This window comes from Scylla paramamosain, chromosome 36 (assembly GCF_035594125.1).
Source record: "Scylla paramamosain isolate STU-SP2022 chromosome 36, ASM3559412v1, whole genome shotgun sequence".
Classification (NCBI taxonomy): domain Eukaryota; kingdom Metazoa; phylum Arthropoda; class Malacostraca; order Decapoda; family Portunidae; genus Scylla; species Scylla paramamosain.
The window spans coordinates 8,076,908-8,100,347 of NC_087186.1; the positions used below are offsets into that span (position 1 = coordinate 8,076,908).

Sequence of the window (23,440 nt, forward strand, 5' to 3'; positions counted from 1 at the left end):
AGAGAGAGAGAGAGAGAGAGAGAGAGAGGGGGGCATCTCTCGTCCACCATCACCATTACTAATATTACGTCTTATCCTTCTTCCACTACACCGGCCGCACCACCACCACCACCACCACTACCGCTCGTTCATCATTCGCCGCCACCACCACCACTACTGCCTTCCATTGTGACCCTTGCTACCACCACCACCACCACTAAAATCCTTACAACCACCATTTCAACACCATCACAACAACAACTACTACTCCTACTGCTCTTTTTAATCACCACCATTCTGGCCACAAACACAAAAACAACAACAACTACTACTACTACTACAACCACTCCAACCATCATCATCACCATTATTGTCATATTGTACCAAAACTGTGTCACCACCACCATCACCACCACCGCCACCGCCATCATCACTAATCAATCTCTAATTCTAAAAACCCTGGGAAAACACGCTATTTTTCTCCCTTTATCAATTTCCTAATTCTGCTCCACTTTACGTTAATTTTCGGCATAAAAATATTGATACGCGTCTTTTTTATTCGTTACTGTGAGGAGAGGGTAAGTAGTAGTAGTAGTAGTAGTAGTAGTAGTAGTAGTAGTAGTAGTAGTAGTAGTAGTAGTAGTAGTAGTAGTAGTAGATACGCGTCTTTTTTATTCGTTACTGTGAGGAGAGGGTAAGTAGTAGTAGTAGTAGTAGTAGTAGTAGTAGTAGTAGTAGTAGTAGTAGTAGTAGTAGTAGTAGTAGTAGTAGTAGTAGTAGCAGCAGCAATAGTAGTAATAGCAGCAGCAATAGTAGTAGTAGTAGTAGTAGTAGTAGTAGTAGTAGTAGTAGTAGTAGTAGTAGCAGTAGTAGTAGCAGCAACAGTAGCAGCAGCAGCAGAAGCAGCAGCAGAAGCAGCAGAAGCAGCAGTAGTAGTAGTAGTAGTAGTAGTTACTACACACATTTCATCACATTATCTTACCGCGTCTTCCTCTTCCTTCGATATTAACTTATCTACTAGTTCTCCTCCTAACCCAAACTCCTTTTCCTCTCCCTCTGCTTCCACCACCACCACAACCACCACCACCTCCTTTCTCGTTCTTCACTTCCCATTCCCCATTCCTCCCCTATCCTACCCTACTCTACTCTCCTCCTCCTCCTCCTCCTCCTCCTCCCGCACAAGGCTCAGCACAGGACACACAGTGTGCGTCACTCACTGTGTCTTTGTGTGTGTTTGTAACTAATTCCCAGCATTTTATAGTGACCCCGTGTGTGACATTTAAGCATTTACCTCCACGCTATTTTGTCATGATTTTCCTCACTTTTTTCCCCTACTATCGTTATCATTATTATTATCATTATTGTTTGTAGTAGTAGTAGTAGTAGTAGTAGTAGTAGTAGTAGTAGTAGTAGTAGTAGTAGTAGTGTAAGGACTGCCATTATTTGTTCTTATTTCGATCCAAAATCCATTACTTTGATGTCTTTCCCTGAAGCCAGAAAAATAAAGAAGAGTAAAGAAGAGCAAAGAGCTTCTTATAATACTGACATCACGTCCCACGCCACACATACCCACGCCACCCACACCCCCGCACCACACGCCCACACCCACACCCCGCACTGCCACGCAGTACCACTTACAATACAACCTATCAAGCCACAACACATCACGCAACATCACCACAACCCACACACATGCAAGATACACCCCCACCTCCCCTCCTCAACATTGTCGCACATCAGGCAAACACCGTAGACACCAGACAAGGGCGCACTGACCACCACCACCACACTGGCAGACACTCGGCCCACCGCAGCACACGTTTCACGTTCTGAGGAAAATGATACTCCGGAGACGCGTTAACCACCAACCCGCCAACGACCGTGACCCAAATCACCTTCTTCATCTCCTCCTCCTCCTCCTCCTTCCTCCTCCTCCTCCTCCTCCTCCTCCTCCTCCTCTCGCCTCGTCGCGTAAACAGCGTCGAGCAGCCTCCCGTCGGTCCCACAACCGCCGGGTGCCCGTTGGAGGGTCGCTGCGGGGTTCCCTGTTACTACTGACCCACAGACCCACAGACCCAGACTTCCAGTACTTGAGGCTCAGTGACAGCTCTTCTTCCCCGCACCGGCTCATCGTGAAATACGAGCGACTTCAGCCTTGCGCTTTCCTTAACTCCACGACACCACAAGACACACCAAGTACTCCGCGACACGCCAGAAAAGCCACTCACTACCGGTCCGCGAGCCGTGAACGGAGCGCTGACAGACACCAAGCGAGTGTCATACAACGCGCTCGTCGACTGGCCGCGCCACTCAACGCCGGACGGCACCTGGGGTCTGGGAGCGAGCGGTGGGGCGGCGCTCCCGACACTGAGCGAGGGGCCATCCTTTGCCGCTGCCGGGGCGACCCACACCTCTCGCGTCCGCCCCTCGACCTTCCTCCAACCCCTCCACCTTCCTCCACCCCCTTCTCTCCGACCCCCCTCCACCTTTCTCAGTTTCTTCTCTATGCCCGCCGCTCTCCAGCCTCGCCTCACAGGCAGCTCTGTCCCCTCAATTCAGCATCTCCCTCAGGAACCACTTTCCCCTCATCATACCACCACTTGCTCAGTTCCCCACCACAAGCCTCACGCCCTCAATCGCCCTCCCTCCCCCTCAGCATCCTGCCAATACTGCCGCTGCTCTGCCGCCCACCCGCCCAGCAGACGACCTGCCAAGCCAAGCCTGGCGTGTCTCTCTCTGATCCGTGTGCCCGCACCAAAATACTGCTGTCCCACACCCCTGTCATTAACAATCCATTCCCTTGTCGCGAAACTTACTCAGAAACTCACAGGGATGATTGTTCATTGCAGACTGTGAGTGGAGAGGGCAAGGTTTCCTTAACTGTCTGTCCTCAACCTCAACCTTCCCGTGAACTTCCACGTCCATGAAACTTGGCGACATTTTCTCCCTCTGCCAAGGTCCAGTCAAGAACCGCACGTCGGACCAGCAGATTCAACGCGCAAATGACGCGTTTCTCGGCGCAGCAAAGCGGCGTGCAGCAGGTGCGCTGGGTGACAGCCACACACAGCTACACACGGGAGAGGCCAGGCCTGGTGGCAGCACAGGCCACACAGCGAGCACCACGCTCATGGAGGGCAATTCTTGTTCAAGTATGCGTCCATCAACAATGACATGATGAGCCTTCCTTCCACTGGCACTGACTGGCCGTGACATTAAGTGAAAAGTTTAGCAAAGTGGGTGCCTTTGTAGCTTAGATCTTGATTGATTGACTGCCGCCAGCTACAACTCCAATGAAGGTAATTCAAACCCCTTCACTTCATCAAGGCGGGCTTCATCAACCACATAAAACAGAACAGAATATACTAAAAGCAGAGCAAATGCAGCCGTCACCTTAGGATTAGAGTCAAGTAAATTTCTCATTCAACCTGCAAGGAACAACCACCACCACATGTTTGGAAGAGTATGGTGCCGTTGTCTACACAACAAGCTTCTTATAGGAATGGGCTGTTTAAAGCACCAGTAACAGTAATAACAGTAAGAGTCACTCAGCTACTTACTAAACATGACATCTGCAACACATTTACCTGTAATAACCTATACACTTCCCTCACTTGTGCACCACTGAGGTACACTACCTTGGGATACAACACACAATACACATCCAGAATCATTGTTTCCAGAAATCATGAGAACAACAGACTCAACTACACAGGTTCAAGGTAAACGCTGAGCCCAGGTACACAATAGAAAGGCAAACAGGGGCATATACTGGGCTACTGGTACTGCTGCTGGTACTTACCTTGTCGGAGTCTGTGTTAGAGGAGGAGTAGGAGGCCAGGGAGTTGCGGTCTGTATTCTCAGCATTCTCATCTATAGATTCCTCCAAGTCTCTGTGAGAAGATGAAGAGGGGGGACTTTAAATTATGGGGCAAGTTTGTAAATTATTATTCTCTCTCTCTCTCTCTCTCTCTCTCTCTCTCTCTCTCTCTCTCTCTCTCTCTCTCTCTCTCTCTCTCTCTTTTTCATGTCTCATAGAAAGCAATCTGATATACTCTCTCAGTTCATATCCAGACCTGAAACAGAAGTACAGGTCAACCATCCGGCAATCATCAATCCAGTCCCACCACAAATCCAGCACTAACTTCAGCTAGCAGACTAACTTTCTTGTGTAAGTCAACAGAATAATTACCTGTACCAATTTTTTTGCAAGTACTCCATTAAAATTTCACTTGATTTTCATTGTATGTTTCTTTTTCCTTATTAAATGAGCAGTACAATACTATCGGCATCAGCCAGACATGAAGTGTCAATACGGGTATCAAAGGAACAAGTGGTTTCAGTACAGCACCACTTATTGATCAACCTGTATTGATTTAAGGAGTATTCTAAAGGTAGAATGAGGTGTTTCACTGTTGGATTAAGTGAATTCTAACCTAACCTCTCTGTAATTCAGCAAAATCACTAATTTGGCACACTACAGGTCCCAATGATGCTGGATTAGTTATGGTTGACCTGTATCTTGACCCCACTATAAACACTCACCATAATGGTGACCACTACCTGCAAGAGGAAAGTATCCCGCTGATTTATGCTGTGCTGCCTAACACCTACACCTGTGCATATTCTCAGGAGAGAGGACTCTACAGTGAGCATACTAAAGAGGAAAGTACTGGGCTCTAAATTAATAATCAGATACACTGAAAGGATGTGATAACTGCATTGTTTTTAACAAATAAGGGATAAATGCATGCAATAAATTTTAAAAACATAATACAAGACAAATATCAGAAAATAACTAATTTAATGAGCTAGTTACCACAGGAAATATGTAGAGAGATTTGATAAAGAAAGCAAAACATTGTGGGAGTGCAAGAATAAAGGAAAGAAAGGAGGCAGATACAGTAAGGGAATGAGAGAAATGCCAATAGCACCAACAGAAGCTACATATAAATGTGAAAATATGACCACACACACACACACACACACACACACTCAACCAAAAGCATCTCACATCTTAATGTCTAAGTTAGATACTTTCTACACCACAACACTTTGAACATGAGGTCACCAGTTCAACTGGCTGCCTTCCTCAAGAATGTACATCACTGACAGGAGAGAGCAAGGGTGAGGCATCAGACACTCACCGACTGGCACGGTTCTGCTTGGGTGTCTTGGCAGGAGACTTCACCATGGTGAGAGGGAGTGCAGAGCTGAAGTATGTCTCCTGGATTACCTCCCTGAGCTTCCTCACCCACATTTGCTTGCTCTCCAAGGTGTTAGCCCGAAGGATCATCTGTGCAGAGGGGTAATGTGTGTCTTACTTGTAAGACATCCCTAGTACATATTTAGTTGCATTATACAGTATTTTTTTTTTTTATGTAGGAAGGACACTGGCCAAGGGCAACAAAAATCTAATAAAAAAAATGCCCACTGAAATGCCAGTCCCATAAAAGGGTCAAAGCAGTGGTCAAAAATTGATGAATAAGTGTCTTGAAACCTCCCTCTTGAAGGAATTCAAGTCATAGGAAGGTGGAAATACAGATGCAGGCAGGGAGTTCCAGAGTTTACCAGAGAATGGGATGAATGATTGAGAATACTGGTTAACTCTTGCATTAGAGAGGTGGACAGAATAGGGGTGAGAGAAAGAAGAAAGTCTTGTGCAGCGAGGCCGCGGAAGGAGGGGAGGCATGCAGTTAGCAAGATCAGAAGAGCAGTTAGCATGAAAATAGCGGTAGAAGACAGCTAGATATGCAACATTGCGGTGGTGAGAGAGAGGCTGAAGACAGTCAGTTAGAGGAGAAGAGTTGATGAGATGAAAAGCTTTTGATTCCACCCTGTCTAGAAGAGCAGTATGAGTGGAACCCCCCCAGACATGTGAAGCATACTCCATACACGGACGGATAAGGCCCTTGTACAGAGTTAGCAGCTGGGGGGTGAGAAAAACTGGCGGAGACATCTCAGAGCACCTAACTTCATAGAAGCTGTTTTAGCTAGAGATGAGATGTGAAGTTTCCAGTTCAGATTATAAGTAAAGGACAGACCAAGGATGTTCAGTGTAGAAGAGGGGGACAGTTGAGTGTCATTGAAGAAGAGGGGATAGTTGTCTGGAAGGTTGTGTCGAGTTGATAGATGGAGGAATTGAGTTTTTGAGGCATTGAACAATACCAAGTTTGCTCTGCCCCAATCAGAAATTTTAGAAAGACCAAAAGTCAAGCGTTCTGTGGCTTCCCTGCGTGATATGTTTACCTCCTGAAGGGTTGGACATCTATGAAAAGACGTGGAAAAGTGCAGGGTGGTATCATCAGCATAGGAGTGGATAGGACAAAAAGTTTGGTTTAGAAGATCATTAATGAATAATAAGAAGAGAGTGGGTGACAGGACAGATCCCTGAGGAACACCACTGTTAATAGATTTAGGAGAAGAACAGTGACCGTCTACCACAGCAGCAATAGAACGGTCAGAAAGGAAACTTGAGATGAAGTTACAGAGAGAAGGATAGAAACCGTAGGAGGGTAGTTTGGAAATCAAAGCTTTGTGCCAGACTCTATCAAAAGCTTTTGTTATGTCCAAGGCAACAGCAAAAAGTTTCACCAAAATCTCTAAAAGAGGATGACCAAGACTCAGTAAGGAAAGCCAGATCACCAGTAGAGCGGCCTTGATGGAACCCATACTGGCGATCAGATAGAAGGTTGTGAAGTGATAGATGTTTAAGAATCTTCCTGTTGAGGATAGATTCAAAAACTTCAGATAGGCAGGAAATTAAAGCAATAGGACGGTAGTTTGAGGGATTGGAACAGTCACCCTTTTTAGGAACAGGTTGAATGTAGGCAAACTTCCAGCAAGAAGGAAAGGTAGATGTTGACAGACAGAGCTGAAAGAGTTTGACTAGACAAGGTGCAAGCACGGAGGCACAGTTTCAGAGAACAATAGGAGGGACACCATCAGGTCCATAAGTCTTCCGAGGGCTTAGGCCAGCGAGGGCATGGAAAACATCATTGCGAAGAATTTTAATACGTGGTATGAAGTAGTCAGAGGGTGGAGGAGAGGGAGGAACAAGCCCAGAATTGTCCAAGGTAGAGTATGATAAGAGATAAGAATGAAGCAGCATAATTTATTCAAACAAGGTGATGCTGTTTCAAGCTTATTTCTAAGAAACTAGAAACAGACAGTCAGTAGGATAATCAGGACAAAAAAAGAATAAACTCAGGAATATGGGATACAATAAGGAAGAACTGTATGAATCTGCCTATCCTCATCTCCTTCCTAATTCATTCAATCTCAAAACTGTGTGTTGTCACCTTGCCAGCTGGCTCTCTCTTACATCACCACTGGACTACACTCACTTCACCAACCTCTTTTCAACAAGCTCTAACCTCCTGATGTCATCTTAAATAACCCATTTCATCATAAAAGTAACTTGTTTCTCACATACAAAGCATTGAGTCAACCCTTTCTGACCAAGTGTTAAGCAACTTTTATTTCATCTGCCTCAAGGACAACCCATCACTCACCTTGCCATCACTAACTCCAGTTCTTGCAGTCCCGACAGCAAATTTACACTCATCTCCTTCAGTGTGTTCTGTGACAGAAAGCTCTGAGGTGACAAGGCGGTGCTTGTAGGCATATTTGGTTTTGTTTCCACTGGGATCACGCACCTCCTTGCAGAACACAAGGTACAAATCAAACAGAAAAATGTGGCGATCACGCACTTTTCTGATCAACTGCCGCTGATCCCAAACCTGAAAGAACACACGGCAATTTTATTCATTTGAACATCAGAGGTCAAGTCATAACAACATGCAATATATGAGCAACTTACAAACAGGTCAGTCTGAAGAAGCTCCAAGCTCTTTCTGTGTGGTGAAGAAAATCACATACCTGAAAGCTGTCCTGCAAGATGACCTCCCCCAGAGAGTCAGGAGGCACATCACAGCCATCCAGCATGGAGAGGTGGAGGGCATCATTGGCCTTCTTGGGGACATTCTGCATCACCTCAAGGCCATCCTTGATTTCACCTTGGTTCTCATCCTCACAGCAGGACAGCAGCTCCTTGAGCAGCAGCTGGTACTTTGTGATCCTCTGCACAGGCTTAATGAGGTAGGCAGGGATGGGGTGCTCCACGCCATGCTTACGCTGCACCTCCTCATAGAAGGCTCCGGCTTGGCTCACCAATAGGCGATTAGACTCTGGCTGAGCCTTACAGTACTTGACATACACATCAAACTTGGCAGCCCAGGTAACAAAGCAGTGACCCACATCCTCAGGCATGCACTGGTACTTTTCTATCTCTTGTAAGAAAGTGTTCTTGTGAAACTGCAAGATCTCTTCCATGTTGCAGAAGATGATCCCATCCTTGCCCTGCAGGGCAGGAGGGGCAGTGGGCAGGCGGGTCTCGTGCAAGTAGGTCTTGATGCACACCTCCAAGTCCTTGACATACACACGCTCTGTGTTCAGCAGCTCCCTCATGATCAGCTCCTTCTTACGTGCAGACTTGCGCCGCTCTTCACTCACTTCCTTGTTGGCCACCTGAGCAACGGTGACCACGGCCCCCACCTTGTTCTCCAGTGAAGGATCACTGTGGCGGTCCAGAGAAAGGAAGACCTTGCTGTCCTCACTCTGGATACCCAGTCGACTCTCAAGCTGCATGCGGTAGTGGTCCATTTGGCCAGAGAAGTTCTTGTAGGTTTTGTCCACCCTGGCCACCCAGTCCTTGATGGCAGAGGCATGGGCCTGGCCCTTCTCCACCAATGAGTCTGCCATCAGGAGCAGCATCTTCACCCTGTCCCGTGTGTCCTTGGCTGTTCCCTTAAACTCGTTGTGCTCCCTCAAGAGCCGCTCAGTCTCCTCCCGGGTGTCACCCAAGTTGGTGTGTGTGGACAGGTACAGTTCACCTGTCTCCTTTATCCAGTCCAGAGCTTGCTTGGCTGACGCCTCAAACAGAATATACTGTTGACACTGGTCCAGTTTGTTCTTCTTCCGAGTCCAGTAGTCCAAGACTTTGTTCTCCTGGGCCATAAGATTGTCTAAAATGCTCCTCACCTTGGCTTCGGGTCCCCGGGAACCATGGTCAGCTTTCATGCTGTAATAGTTCTGAGATCGATTGGAATATTTAAGGAAAGTCTCAGCCGTGCGTCTGGCCAGCGTGCACGCCTTTAAGAAGGCTTCCTTCTGCTCCTGGTGCCTATTGATCAGGAAGGAGATGGAAGCTGCTTTGTCTGGCCCAGCCTGGCTGCCTTGGCCTGAAGACTGTTGCTGCTGTTGCTGTTGCTGTTGTTGGTCTGATTTCTGTTGCTGGTCAGCCTTATTCTGCTGCTGAGACTGCTGTTGATCTCCCTGACTAGATGCAGCCTCCTTCTGGCACCAGTCCTCATCCCACTGGTACTCACGCTCTAGACTCTCCAGCACGGAGCACACCTGGTCTACCGTCTTGTAGAAGGTGATAGACGCCTGGACCAGCTTGTACCTGCACAACACAAATCACTCATTACCTTCCACTAAGATGGCATTACTCAGTACTTACTAGGCACTCAACTACTGCTCAAATTACATGTTGAACATATCATGCAGCATCTGTATCTTTTCTTTCCACAGCAATCCTATGTCTGTTTATGCATCTTTCTAGCCAAATAATTGATCAACTTGTCAATTCACATTTCACTAATAATGGGCACACCCCTCCTTAAATCCATTTCTTCCTAAAATCACAAATAATGAAATACACATGCACAGCTTTACCTGTCCTCTGCACAAGTGACCAGCTTCTCCCACTTCTTGGTGACATTGGACTCTATCTCCATCACCTGCTCTGGGCTGTAGTGCTTGGCCATCAGCAAGGCAGAGGATCTATCACGTATTTGAACCACAGCTGCTTGAGTTTTTTCTATGGCAACCTAGAATAACAAAAAGTATAAAGTGCCTTCCAACACAGACTATTCTTTTATCAAACATATATATTGTGAAATTTAGAATTATCAGACATTTTTTTAAAGCATTTGCTTTTTCTTAAAAAGCTGTTTTGAATATGAAATCTACAGCAAATTACTCTTGCAAAACAGGAATATTTCCTGACAAACACTTGACACATAAATTTACACATTAAAATCACTTATTACCTTTAGCTCTTCATTGCTGAAGGAAGCTCACACATGAACATCTACAAGAGACTAACCTGGAACTGCTCATGTTCGTGTGACAGAGCGTTTGAATCAGCCCGAGAGCTTGGGATAGTAAAGCTCCCAGCCAGCACTTGCTCACCATTACGTATCCAACTTATCACCTGCAAAAGGGACATAACTTTCATCACAAGTGTCTTGCTCTTAACTTATTTTTCTTTTATTATACTTTGCTTTTAATTCCAGGCCAAAAATACTGAAAACATTTTGAAATCCATAATATAACTCCAGGTTATCAGATACAAGATCTTCATGAATTTATATCAAAATGCTTCTGCAATACAATACAGAAACAAGACTACAGCAAAGACACACCTGGTTGGCTTCACTTTCAAACTGTAGAAGATGAACACACTGCTCTAGCTTGACTCTCTTCATGTCCACAAGAACTTCGATGTCCATCAGACGCTCATGAATGCACTCAAGGATCATGGACACCTTACTCACGGAGTCCGACTCCTCATCAGCACGGATCTGGATCCCTGAGGTCTCCAGCAGCTGCAAATATTGTATATTGGAGAAAATTTGCTTAAATCATACACCATTTCCTTTACTTGAAAATAAATAAATAAATATACAAGAAAACTCAAATTTCTAATTTCAATAATCTAATTTCAGGATTTTTCATTAATGTTTTCTGAGGAATTAAAATAAAAAATTTTATTCACAGTAATTTAGCGGTCACAGAGAAAATCAAACAGATTTTATCCTAACACTGTTCCTGTGTGCTCACCTGGAGGAGTTCCTGCCCATTCTGCAGCACCTGGTACGTGGTGTTCTGCATGTGTGAGGCAGAGTCGTTGTGAAGCACCAGCATTCTCTCAGCATCTGCAATGTCCCGCGCAAAGTCCGTGTTCTGAAGTTCCTCGGCCCACATGTCAAGCTGAGTCAACTTCTGTTAGGGAGCAAATTACAAGAGTATCAGTAAGATAGTGAAGAAATCTTATTAGCTATTAAATCCTATTTTTTTTCTTGACCATTATTCAACAGCAATGAGTCCTGCTCTCTGCACACTACATGTAGGTCAGATCTGAGGCAATGTAAAATTGTGGTTTAGACTATGCTAAATAAATCCTCGTTACAAATTAGCATTTATGACATAATATCATTTACAAACAAAAATATACAATTTGACACTAGACACATTCAATAATTAGCAAACACAACAAACAAAGACTCGTAAGCCTTACTTCAACTGAGTCTCTCTGAAACAGTCTCAGTCGCAGGAGGAGATCAAGACGCAGCTTTCTAGTGGCCCAAAGATTCTCCAATTCATCTCGTTTCTTGACCAACCTTTCCAGGGCCTCCTCCACACCCTCTATGGAGCTGCAGCCAGCATCTGATGTCACATTGACTGACCTGCACACAACACACACATTAATGTCTGCAGTCTACAATTTCATGAACTTGACAAACACAACCACTACTCAGTTACTTAGAGAATACCACATGGCTAGTGAATAGTGCCAGTCCAGTGACATACATTAAAGGACACGGCTGACTGAAGACAACTTGTTTGGCACTAGACTGTCAAGGATGACAGAGGCATTATAGGACACCATACCACACTACACAGTTAATACTGTCAAACAATGATTACCTCAGCTCATTGAGAAGACCCTCCCCCTCGTGAGTGGTGGACACACAGGCATCCAGTGTGGAGTCCCTCTGAGAAGTCATCTGAGCAAGGAGTCTCTCTGCTGCCTCAACAGAATCACAGTTTTCATCTATCCTTTCATCACTCTCCAATTCTGAGATCAATTCTTCCAGCCAAGACAACAGCTAAGGGAATAACACAATGACTTACTTCACATTGCTAATGAAGATTATCAAACATATTCTATAAAACAATTTTTTTTCTTTTCTAATGGACACTAAAAACCCTGAACATGAGTTTAAAAACATCTGTCTTCTCATTACAGTCTATATCAAGGCCAACAACTTCAAGCCATAAAGTATGAAAATAATTCTATTACCTCCCACTTATTGAGGTAAAATTATAGGAACCCAGAGGCAACCAACAAATTTCTTCATACATTTAAGTTACCATGCGTTAAATATTCTCTCTCTCTCTCTCTCTCTCTCTCTCTCTCTCTCTCTCTCTCTCTCTCTCTCTCTCTCTCTCTCTCTCTCTCTCTCTCTCTCTCTCTCTCTCTCTCTCTCTCTCTCTCTCTCAGCTGTGGAAAATAAACACTGTTAATGTGACTGTCTTAGTAGTGAAGGAAGGGAGAGAAGAGAGGAGTGGGAAAAGGAGAGGGAGAGTAGCAGGATTAAGGTAAATGGAAGTGAAAAAAGAGAGTAGAGAAGAAGGGAAATTAGAGGGAAGGGAAGTGAAGAGAGGAAGGGGAAATATTAAAAAGGGAAGAGGAGAAAGGAGAGATAGAAGAAAAATTACTGAGAAAGGAAGATACAAATTATTTAGGTCTCACCTCCTTCTCATGTGTGTAGAACAAGATTGCCATGTTGAGCAGTCTGTGCCGTTTCTGCACCCGAGTAGCAAACCTGGCAATGTGAGTGTCCAGGGTCTGTGCCACGTTATAGATCTCTTCTGGATTGCATTCCCCAGTGTGTGCCAACTCCTCTGCCGCCTGCAGCAGCTTCTCCGCATTGGTGTAGGTGTTCTGATTAAGTGAGGAAAAGGGAATATCATTAGGACATACATGTGTTGTGCCAGTGACCATTCACCCAATTTATTCTCTCCATACACAATCATCATCACATTTACTCATTAATAACACACAGCACATGTGCAAATAGTGGCTTACCTGAGCAACATTTTCAAAGTGTTCATGACTTTTCTGATACATTCGTGCCTTGGCAAGGTTGCGGCCAATTCCTGGATTCTTCTGGAGGAAAACCTCTCCGTGCGTCTGCAGCCAGTCCAGAACCTTTGCCAGGAAATTTCACCATGTCAATACAAGTACTACTTCAGTAAAGGAAGACTGGTTAGAACTTTTTAATTAACAGCTCCATTGCAAACACATTTTTTTTTTTTTTTTTATAAAATAGGACTTGTATCAACACACACCTGCTTCACATCCTCCTGAAAGAGTCGTAATGCCAATCTTTGGTGTAGCTTTACTTTCTTGTCTGACCACCGCTGCTCCACTGCTCGGTGGTGACCCAGGATTTCATGAATGACCGCCAGGACGTGACTCGCCCCCTCCGAGTAGTCTGCTGCGGGGTTGCCACTGTTCCCTGACCCTCGCTGCTGCTGGTGCGGCCCTCCCCGGTACACCACCTTCCCATCAGGACTCACCTGGCCACACAAACAGGCAAACTCTCAACATAAAATTGAGCTTCTGGGATGGTACAGGTTAAGAACTGAAATTATCTCAAAATAAGTAAATAAGTTAAATTCCTGAAACCTTCCAAATCTGTAAAGCATAGAATCATACTTATAAATTGTAATGTTTTCATAATTCATTCTTAAATAAAGCTAATGAGACCAACTATGACAAATATTCCACTCCCAAAATAATATAACAGTCAGCTTAGTGAGTCAAATTGATCATAAAATCTTCAACAGGCCTACTTTGACTTCAAACACTATCACTACTTGCACTGCTCACTGTACAACCAGATTGGCAGATTTACTAGGTAAACAAGAACAAAATAAATGAGAGTACATGGTTTCATAAAAGGGAGGGAAAATCATACCACACCAGGAAACAACCACATGAAATACAGCCATTCTGAGTGGGAGGCTCACTTTGAGAATAAACAGTGTGCTGCAGTGAGACCTTGAGCCACCCACCAGGCTCACCAACAGCAGCCTGGACTCCAAATATGTATAATCAATCTCAAAATTAATTCAAAATCAATCTCTTCATTTTAAAATAGGATATACAATAATGTACCAAAACCAAAATTTCATCATGAGATTAATCCTGGAAATTGCAAATACTTTCACCAAACACAAGCTTGTCCTCTTTGCACAATCATGAGGTGTCTACTTATGGCCGCAAAAAATCTGAACAGAAATTCAAGTTTTGCAGACCTAATAAAAACAGTCCCCAAAGAAAGTGAGGCACAAAAATGCATACATGGTGATCTACTCAAATGCTCACCTGCTTTACAATATAAAATTGAAGATGGTGAAATATTATGGGAGAAAATGCAACACGCAACACTAAAAGCAATCTACCTCCTAGAATATACGTGTTTCAGAAGTAATACATGTTCTCTGCACAGACTAAATCTTACAGATGTACATGTCATGAAAAGAGAGAAGTATCTGTAGTGACCTAAAGCGCTGGTGCATGGAGTGGTGGACCAGATGACCCAATCTATGTAACTGTGCATATACACCTACAGTAAGATGCTTCTGTGACAAAATTTTGCATCACACATATTGCTAATGCTATCTATCTATATATCTAGCTAACATCCCCACACAGGAGGATATAATACTATCTAGGAAAAAAATTAAAGCATCCTTTGTGGTCTAAGATTCAGCATCTGAAAAAGATAACAAAGCACAGCAAGAAAAGCTGCCTGCATGACCTGAAGTGTCTCAACACAGCCCACTACTTCAAGGTGCAGGAAAACACAGCAGGAGTCAAGGGAACAACAAAGCAAAATAATAATAAACTTACAGAATACGCAGATGGCTTTCCACGTGGCTTCTTCTTCATTATGAAAGAAAAGATAAGAAAAGCATCAGCAAAACCACTATCTTGGAAAATCAAACACATTTTTTTCTCTTCAGAAAATTAACAATTAAAAAAAAGTAACTGAATAAAACATGAAATTTTACAGCTATTAAAAAATAATTACATAATTTACTTAAGCAAAGGCAAGCCTCCTTCACATGACAGCCAATTGTCTCTAGGATGTAAAAAGTTATCCAGATCCACATGCAGACCTACACTGCTAGGACTAGGCCATAAAAAAATTTTAGCCTTGTAAAATATGCTACAATATTGAGTAACGGTCCACACTAGCAATGCTGAAATTATTTAATGTACCTAGTTCTGGCATCCCTTCACTTCACTAGAAAAATGGAATGAAGAATTATTGTTACATTATAAATACATTATCATTTCAAGGTCAACAGTATATTTGCAGAACACAAACACACTTGCAGCACACTGACTGTGATGAAGAGGACCATTAATTTCCAAGTAAGTTTCTGTCATCACTTTTATATATATATATATATATATATATATATATATATATATATATATATATATATATATATATATATATATATATATATATATATATATATATATATATATATATATATATATATATAATTCACTAAATACTCAGTTCTGTCTTCCATCCTCCTCATAAATGTTCCTTGCTGAGCTGAGTTGTCAAAATATTTCCATGACATATGGTAAAGAGCCAATATTTAATGACTTTAAAGTCATCAAATATCACAGCTTGAAGAATCTGTAAGACCATTCTGAGTTTTCTTCCATTTACATATTTTGCCCTTGAAGTTTTATGTGACTGAACAGTAAGTGAGATCCTCTTGTACACAATGCAATACACCTTTACCGCCTCCTGAACCCAGCCAGCTCCCTCCACACCACTCCACAGTCACCATGCTCCACCCCATGCAAGGCGATGGCTATCTGCTTACGTGCTTGCTTCGCATCTGGCCATCGCGTCGCAGCTGGCTACAGATTTGTACCAAGTGGTCCAGTTGGTAGAGAAGCTTCTTGCTGGTACTGTGCACCTGTAACCATCACCAACCACCACCATTAACAAGGTTCAAAGTACAGAGCCACCATTATCACTCCCAGTCACACCTCACCCACAGAGTAGCTGTCATGGGAACAATGTAGATTCATGCACATATTCAAGGAACATGACTAAATCAAAGTACATGTTCCCTGAAACAGTGTACAGGTAAAAAAGGGAAATGTTTGTTGCACAATGAATGCCACGTATGTAAATAAAAACGATGCATGAAAGGCCTAACTACAGATGTTGTTCAGTGTGCAATAATGTATTGTGTGAGGTGTGGGTGTTTGGATGCAGTGTTGGGATAAGAGAGGTGGAGGCTCTTCTGCTGTGGGCAAGCCCCCAAGGAGCAAGGCATCAGAGAGAGAGAGAGAGAGAGAGAGAGAGAGAGAGAGAGAGAGAGAGAGAGAGAGAGAGAGAGAGAGAGAGAGAGAGAGAGAGAGAGAGAGAGAGAGAGAGAGAGAGAGAGAGAGAGAGAGAGAGAGAGAGAGAGAGAGAGAGAGAGAGAGAGAGAGAGCACATTAGGTGTGTTCAAATGAGCTAATCAACCTTAAGTATAAACACTTACAATGTTGAGTCCTTCTTTTGATGCTGACACTAAATAAGTAGCAATATTCACCACCACCTTGAGTACAAGAATGGGAAGGTATCATGCTGTCATAAGGGGAGCCCTGCAGAGCCCATACATGATGTTCTCAAAATGGTCATCTCCTACAGATCAGGACATTCTCATCCCCCAGCCCCATTCTGCAGTCATCCACAGCCACCACTATGATGGCCCTTACTGACCCTACAATGGTGGTGTATAAAATCAGCAAACAAGTTCACGCAAGGCACTTTCAAAGTATGAGGAGAGTAACATGGTAAAAAAATATTATAGTGAAGCTTTTCAAGTTTTGAAGACTAAACTCTGGAAATTAAATGTTTGCTGCTTTTTTTTTCTTGAATGTGGTAATCAAATGTTTCCCCATGACATCCCCAGTCCTCATGCTCAGTATGCACCAAACCCGGGGGTCCCTACTGGAAAACACTCGGCGGACGCATGGACATTTCTGACTAGTGAGTCGAGACCTTTTAGTAATGCCTGGTACGAGTTGTGAAGCTGAAAGTGAAAACAAAGGTGAGATGCTCTGCAAGGAATCAAAGTCACATCATCAAAGAGCAAATGTCATGAATCACAAATAAATATACACAAGATAATTTCAATCTAACACAAATTTACTGGGCAAGTATTAAAAAATACTGCACAACTAATCTATGTCACCTACTCTTCGAGAACCACTTCCCTCACAGAGTCACTCCAAATGACAAACTATGGAGGAAAGGACTTGATATATTCTATCCAAGCTCTACACTCAAAACAAATGCTTCTCATTGATGTCTTCTCTTAATGCATTTTGTATCACATCCTCCTGAATTGCAGTTCTTAAATTGAAATATATTTTCTGCATTTTCCTTATCCAAATAATCTATTTTTTTTCAAATAATTATGTTATTTTTTTCCAATAATTCTAATAGTCTGATCTGAACATGAACACATCCATCTCAAGACAGCTAGAAACTAAGTAGCAGTTTTAGTTGATAGTATTACTGCCTGTAATATTTTCCATTATGTTATAGTCAACAAATCATATCATCTTAATAATACATAGTGACAACATAGGCACTACAGGTGACCCTCTGCCCTGCACAGCCTCACCTCAGTGTATGCCTGGCACATGGTCTCATAGAGGGACTGGTGGTGGTGGATGGTTCCCTCCAGAGTCATGATGTCTGATGGTAAACTGGCAAGCTTACAGTTCTCCACCCATGTTGGTACACTCTCAATATACTGCAATGTACACAAAGGCAAAATATTTGACTGTGTGAGAGAAAAACAACACATGAAGAACAAAATAAGGCCCTTCCAGCCAGCCTGTTAGGAAATAGTGGCATATTAACATACTACTAGTTCTGTGTCATAATAATTTCAAATGAAGACTATAATTTTCATAACACTAATGAGGTTAGAGACATCCTCACCTGTTCAGCTTTCTGGTGGAACATGACAGACAGAGCTAACACTGAGGATCGCTCATCTAGACCTGCTGCAAACTCCTTCCACACCTGCCAGAACAAAACAAAAAACTGGCTGACAACAATTCACACCTACTGGACAGGTACTGATGACATAAAACAAAACATCAACTAGAATCTTAGAATGAAATAGCATAATTATCATGGAGCTAAATATAGCACAGCCTATCCTAACAGCTTATCTATGAAATAATTTTCAATGCTAATCCCTATAATAACTTTCAATGCAAATACACCACCCAGAACCTAAATAATCATATGAATGACAGTACCATTATTATAATCACATCCTTCACACAGTAATTCAATCAAACAACACAGTGCTATTACATTCTACTTGAGAGAACATTCAAATGAATATTATGACAGTCCTACCTATTTTCTTCAGTTCATCATGGTATAATCAAATTGCAATTATCAATAGCTTATAGTGCACCTCACTTTAGAGGGAGCACTCATCTAAGTTGCCAAGGAAGGACTGGACAGGCTAGACTATTCTGGGTTGCCTCATATATATGCTGCAGCTGTTCCACTCACCTGGTCCAGTTTGGCAGCCACGTTACCTATGTGTTGAGCCGCATAGTGACCTGTCTCCATGAGTCTTGAGGCGACGCTCAGTATTCTGTTGATGTTCATGTACACCTTCTGTCATGAATAAAAGCAACACATCCATTAGAAGACAGACACATGGCTGCAGTGTTCTATTATGAGATTTACTTCTGCCTGAACAACATCTGTGTAAACTGGAGATTCACTTTAGTAATGGTTCATAAACTACACCTTCAAGAAAATAAGTTATGTGTATACATTTATTTTACTTTAGCTTCACATCTTACCATTATTAATATATATATATATATATATATATATATATATATATATATATATATATATATATATATATATATATATATATATATATATATATATATATATATATATGCACAGATGGACTACATTGAAAGCAAACATCTGTAAAAATATTATATTCTTCTTCAAGTCATAAGTGTGTTTCAAATGTTATAACCTATAACACCAATATAGAAGGTATATTATATATTTAAATCTAATGAAAGAATATAGAAAGTGAGTCTTAACGCAACATCAACAACTTCCTAGGCACCCTGGAAAACCTTGCTTCAATATATATACAGGGGTAACATTACAATAAACTGTTTTCTCCAGTGAAATTATAAGATAAAAAGTGAAAAACTGGTTCCTACAGGACTTAAATGGTCTATGGGCCAGGAAGAAGATCTGGAAAAGCAATTCAGTCCTAGATTAGAACATGCAAGAGAGGGGAAGAGAAACATAATTGAAAATAAGTCAGTCAGTAGGTCTAACACAAAAACATATGAACTTTGGGAACATTTCCTTTAGTTACCTCAGAATATTTGCTGATATATATGACCAAAATGAAAATGAAATCCATGTATATGCAAGCACTGGTCATCATCCACACAACTTCACATCCCTACTGACAACAAGAAATGTCTATTACTATAACAGAAGTAATGATACATTACATCGTCAATAAATCAATATTAATGGGAACAGCCCTGGTTTTCCATCAAGGATTATTAACAAAAACAACAGTCAACTATTGCAGTCAGGTCTTCTTGGCACCTCGGCACACTACACCACAGGACTGCCCGGGTTGTGTCAGGCAGATGGAATGGTGCAGATAAGAGACTGTATCCACATTGGTTTATCTCTCTGTACATCAGGTATACACATCCAGGTGAACCTCATCTACAGAATCATGTATACACACTCAAAGCTTCAGATCTACCTGACATCAGTTGTTAGCTTTGGTGGCCACTGTCTGCAGGTTCAAACATCTGTGGCAAGTGAGTCTATCAGTACTCAGAAATAATAATTACAAATCTATCCTACAAGGACATGATGTAAATAGAACAAAAAAATAAGCAGCATCACTGCTGCTGCTTCATCAATAAATAGCAAAATATCTACATACAGATATATCTCAACCAACCATGAGTCACACCACTTTGCAAAGAGCATCTGACATACTCATAAAAAACTCAGTTCAAAATAATGTGCATGTGCCTGAAAAATAATACAGTACAAGCATTAAGAAGAAGCTTTTGTTTGATAAAAATATCCTTGCCATCGTTCCCCATGAGACTAACCTACATAAAATGTAAAAAATATTTAAAAAAATCAAATAATGCTTAACATTGTTTACCTTTGGGATGCTAACAAGTAATGGTGAATGGAATGTACTTAAGCAGATAAAAGGATGAAGGGAAGAGTGAGGGGGACAGGCTTCCCTTACCTGACAAGCCACTGTGAACTGGGAGTGGGCTTCCTGAAGACTTTTGGATACTTGATATGAATGACCTATTTCTACATAATTGACTAGGAACTCTTCACGATTATGATACACCCAATCAAACATCTGAAACAAATAAGAATCACATTTAATTATATTTAAAATCACACTGAAGTACTTATTCCTTCTTCATTCCATTGCAAGGAAAGCAATAATTTCACATTTAATTTAGACAAGTAAGTGAAATCTAGTTCAGAATGTGGTGCACGGTAATATCGTACATAACTTCTAAGTAAAAAAAAATATTCGGATTTTAATGGTAAAGTGCCATACAAAATCTATTGAGAAAGTATGTCATAAGTATAATGAAGATAAACAAATCTTATCCCCCTCATAAAAACTGACCTCCAGACAACACACAGTAAGCCTATCAGAAGGTAGCATAGCACCACATCGCTGCTTTACCTTTTCTGCATCTTGCTCAAAGAGTCTAAGCTGGAAGCACTGGTCAAGCCTCATCTTTTTATGCTGCCACAGCTGCTGGACATGCTGCTGTGCCTGGTGGAGTGACTCCATCAAACTGAGGATCTGTGGGAGTGGAAATGTAACCGCATGCATTAAAACGTACTATCTCCTCTAGAAACTAAGCAGCACATCGAGAAGAAAACATCAAGGATTTTAAACTTAGTTGATTTTGTTCATTATATTGACGGCTCAGGTACACTATAAGCTCTTTCTTCCTGATGAATAGTACATAGTTACCTGGGGAATACTGTTCTGTAAGTCTGGGTTGTTGAGGATGAGACTGGATGCACTGTCCCGCCCTGAGTAGCCGGAGTCATAGCCACTGCTCCCCTCATCACAGTTTAACCTGCAAAGGGAAGCACCTCAGCAAACTCACATATTATGCCAAGACAGAAGCTTTCATTTCAATACTGCTCTAATTTTATTCATACAGCCACAAACACTACTTCAGATATTTTCTTTATATGAATGCTCTTTTCCAAACATATCTGCTATACATGTTACTTAAGAGGATAGCACTATAACACACACTTTTCATTCTCACTACAACTTTTCACACTGACCTCTGCAGTAACATTTGGCCTGTCAGGTCAAGCTTGTGAACCTCATTGCCAGGGACCTTCTGGTGCATCTCTTTATGCCTCTCGATGGCCCGCTTGGCACCGTTCACATCATCAGCAAAGTCACTCTGCTGCAGCTCGTCCCGGACATCCTCCAGCTGGTCCAGCAGCTCGTTGGCATCCCAGGTGAATTCTTCCACTGCCAGCCGAAGCTCAATCCAGGTGTTGTGATCATAGGCGAGAGTCCCGTCAAAGTCACTTGTGAGCTGGCTGGGGTCTATGGTCTTGGCTAGGGTCTCTACACTTATCAAATTTGTCTGAAAATATCACATGGTTAGTAAATTTGTGACACTTTTGCAACAGTCCTTGTCTGAAAATACCACATGAGGTCAGCAAGCTTGTGTCAATTTTATAACACTTGCAGTAATAGTATAGTTAACAGAAGCAAAACTATGCAAGTAAACACAAATTTTTCAAGAGCTCACCTCAAACTTGTACTTGTGGCTGCCTATACTAGTTCGCTGCTTCTGCCAGAAGTTGTCGGGTTTAACTATGTACACTGCATAAATGTGAGGGGTAAAGCTCTCGGCTAACTCTTTCAAGATGGGCTTCACAGTGTTCCATGTTGACCCTCTCATGTCTATGATGACTGTAAAACCTGCTTCCCGAACTTCATCGCTGTGGGAGGAGGTAGAATATAAAAATTCATATATAAATAATAGGAAACTTCAACAGTACTAATAGAGATACAATGAATTAATGTTGTGAGCAAACAAACTTCCGGACACAAAAGTATTTTTCAAAATACAAGAAGCAGTAAATATGGAAAGTCTATGTTTTATCTTTTTTTTCTCCCTATTGTAAATGATGGGCTTGTTTATTCACTAACAAAGTACAAAATGGCCTTGAGTATCTCCATGACAAATCCCTCAATGTAAACAAATGACAATAAAGTGACAAGCTGAATCAAATCTTCCATGAATCCACTGGCATTAACTATGTACTCTCCCACACATACACACACAACACTACTGCTGTTGCTGTGAGGCCAACACTAAGACCCCAAGACACCAAGACCCCAGACCCTAAGGCCCCAAGACACTAAGACCTCAAAACCCCAAGACCTCAAGACCCCAAGACACCAAGACACCAAGACCCTAAGACACCAAGACCTCAAGACCTCAAGACCCCAAGACACCAAGACACCAAGACCCTAAGACACCAAGACCTCAAGACCTCAAGACCCCAAGACACCAAGACACCAAGACCCTAAGACACCAAGACCTCAAGACCCCAAGACACCAAGACACCAAGACCCTAAGACACCAAGACCTCAAGACCCCAAGACACCAAAACCTCAAGACCCCAAGGCCTACCCACTACCAAGACAGCAGCACTCACCTGGGGATCTGCATGAGGTACTGCAGGAGGGGACGGTAATCATCGTGCTTGAGACGCTCCCGCCGTGTGCTGGCTGGGAAGGTGAGGATGGGGCCGGGCCGCTGGTCACGTCCTCCAGACAGAAACGCAACCTTCTCGTGCAGAATGCTCATAACTTCCTTGGCCCTCAGCCCATCAATCCGCTTCGGAACTGCAAGGAGAGGCATTGTGTCAGTCCTCTGGGTCCTCAGGTTCATGTGCAGGGTAATAATTCAGAGTTACTCCATTTACACATTCTAACAAACCACTAGCTACCCAAACCCAATCTAATATAACTTCATGGAAACAAATAAAAGAAAATACTGCCTAAAAACATCAAATCCTAATGGTCTTCTTTCAAAATCAATGGTGTGATTTCTCATAATGTGACACAGCAAGGTTATACCATTTCAGAATAAGTGAAATCAAGGCTTAGAGTTTTGTGAAGACCATGCTAAGAGTAGTTAAGCTCCAAGTCTTGATGTAAAACTACTACCAGAGTATCCATAACAAAGCTGTGTGGTATGTGCAACAAAACACAATCCCCACCAGGATTAAAATGTGAGGGAGCAACGAGCCATGAAAGCACCACCACTTCCACAAACACCACCACCACCAATACAAAAAAAAATTACATAAATGGTGCCCTCCTTGACTAGCAGGTTAATTCCTTGGAAGAGAAAAAACTCAAATAAAGTGTCTCATCATAG

The 23,440-nt window shown here is 42.4% G+C and overlaps 1 protein-coding gene across 4 annotated transcripts in view; it reads right to left on the reverse strand.

Annotated features, from left to right (window-relative positions):
• LOC135090894 (triple functional domain protein-like) overlaps positions 1–22,963 on the reverse strand; it is a 220,718-nt gene extending 197,755 nt beyond the window's left edge. For 3 of the 4 annotated variants that reach the window (XM_063988055.1, XM_063988052.1, XM_063988056.1), the window contains exons 1-24: positions 22,713–22,963; positions 21,797–21,989; positions 21,315–21,628; positions 20,989–21,097; positions 20,692–20,814; positions 20,230–20,352; positions 18,468–18,575; positions 17,877–17,960; positions 17,554–17,685; positions 15,751–15,846; positions 14,750–14,782; positions 13,180–13,410; positions 12,917–13,039; positions 12,581–12,772; positions 11,752–11,933; positions 11,342–11,510; positions 10,885–11,046; positions 10,467–10,649; positions 10,148–10,255; positions 9,715–9,869; positions 7,858–9,442; positions 7,491–7,718; positions 5,124–5,272; positions 3,779–3,869 (exon numbers count right to left, since the gene is read on the reverse strand). In XM_063988055.1, coding sequence (XP_063844125.1) covers positions 3,779–3,869; positions 5,124–5,272; positions 7,491–7,718; positions 7,858–9,442; positions 9,715–9,869; positions 10,148–10,255; positions 10,467–10,649; positions 10,885–11,046; positions 11,342–11,510; positions 11,752–11,933; positions 12,581–12,772; positions 12,917–13,039; positions 13,180–13,410; positions 14,750–14,782; positions 15,751–15,846; positions 17,554–17,685; positions 17,877–17,960; positions 18,468–18,575; positions 20,230–20,352; positions 20,692–20,814; positions 20,989–21,097; positions 21,315–21,628; positions 21,797–21,989; positions 22,713–22,948 — 5,109 coding nt within the window. In that variant the 5' untranslated portion in view covers positions 22,949–22,963. The remainder of the gene's footprint in view (positions 1–3,778; positions 3,870–5,123; positions 5,273–7,490; positions 7,719–7,857; positions 9,443–9,714; positions 9,870–10,147; positions 10,256–10,466; positions 10,650–10,884; positions 11,047–11,341; positions 11,511–11,751; positions 11,934–12,580; positions 12,773–12,916; positions 13,040–13,179; positions 13,411–14,749; positions 14,783–15,750; positions 15,847–17,553; positions 17,686–17,876; positions 17,961–18,467; positions 18,576–20,229; positions 20,353–20,691; positions 20,815–20,988; positions 21,098–21,314; positions 21,629–21,796; positions 21,990–22,712) is intronic. The other variant, XM_063988054.1, reaches the window with a different exon arrangement.
• Positions 22,964–23,440: the final 477 nt, after the last annotated feature.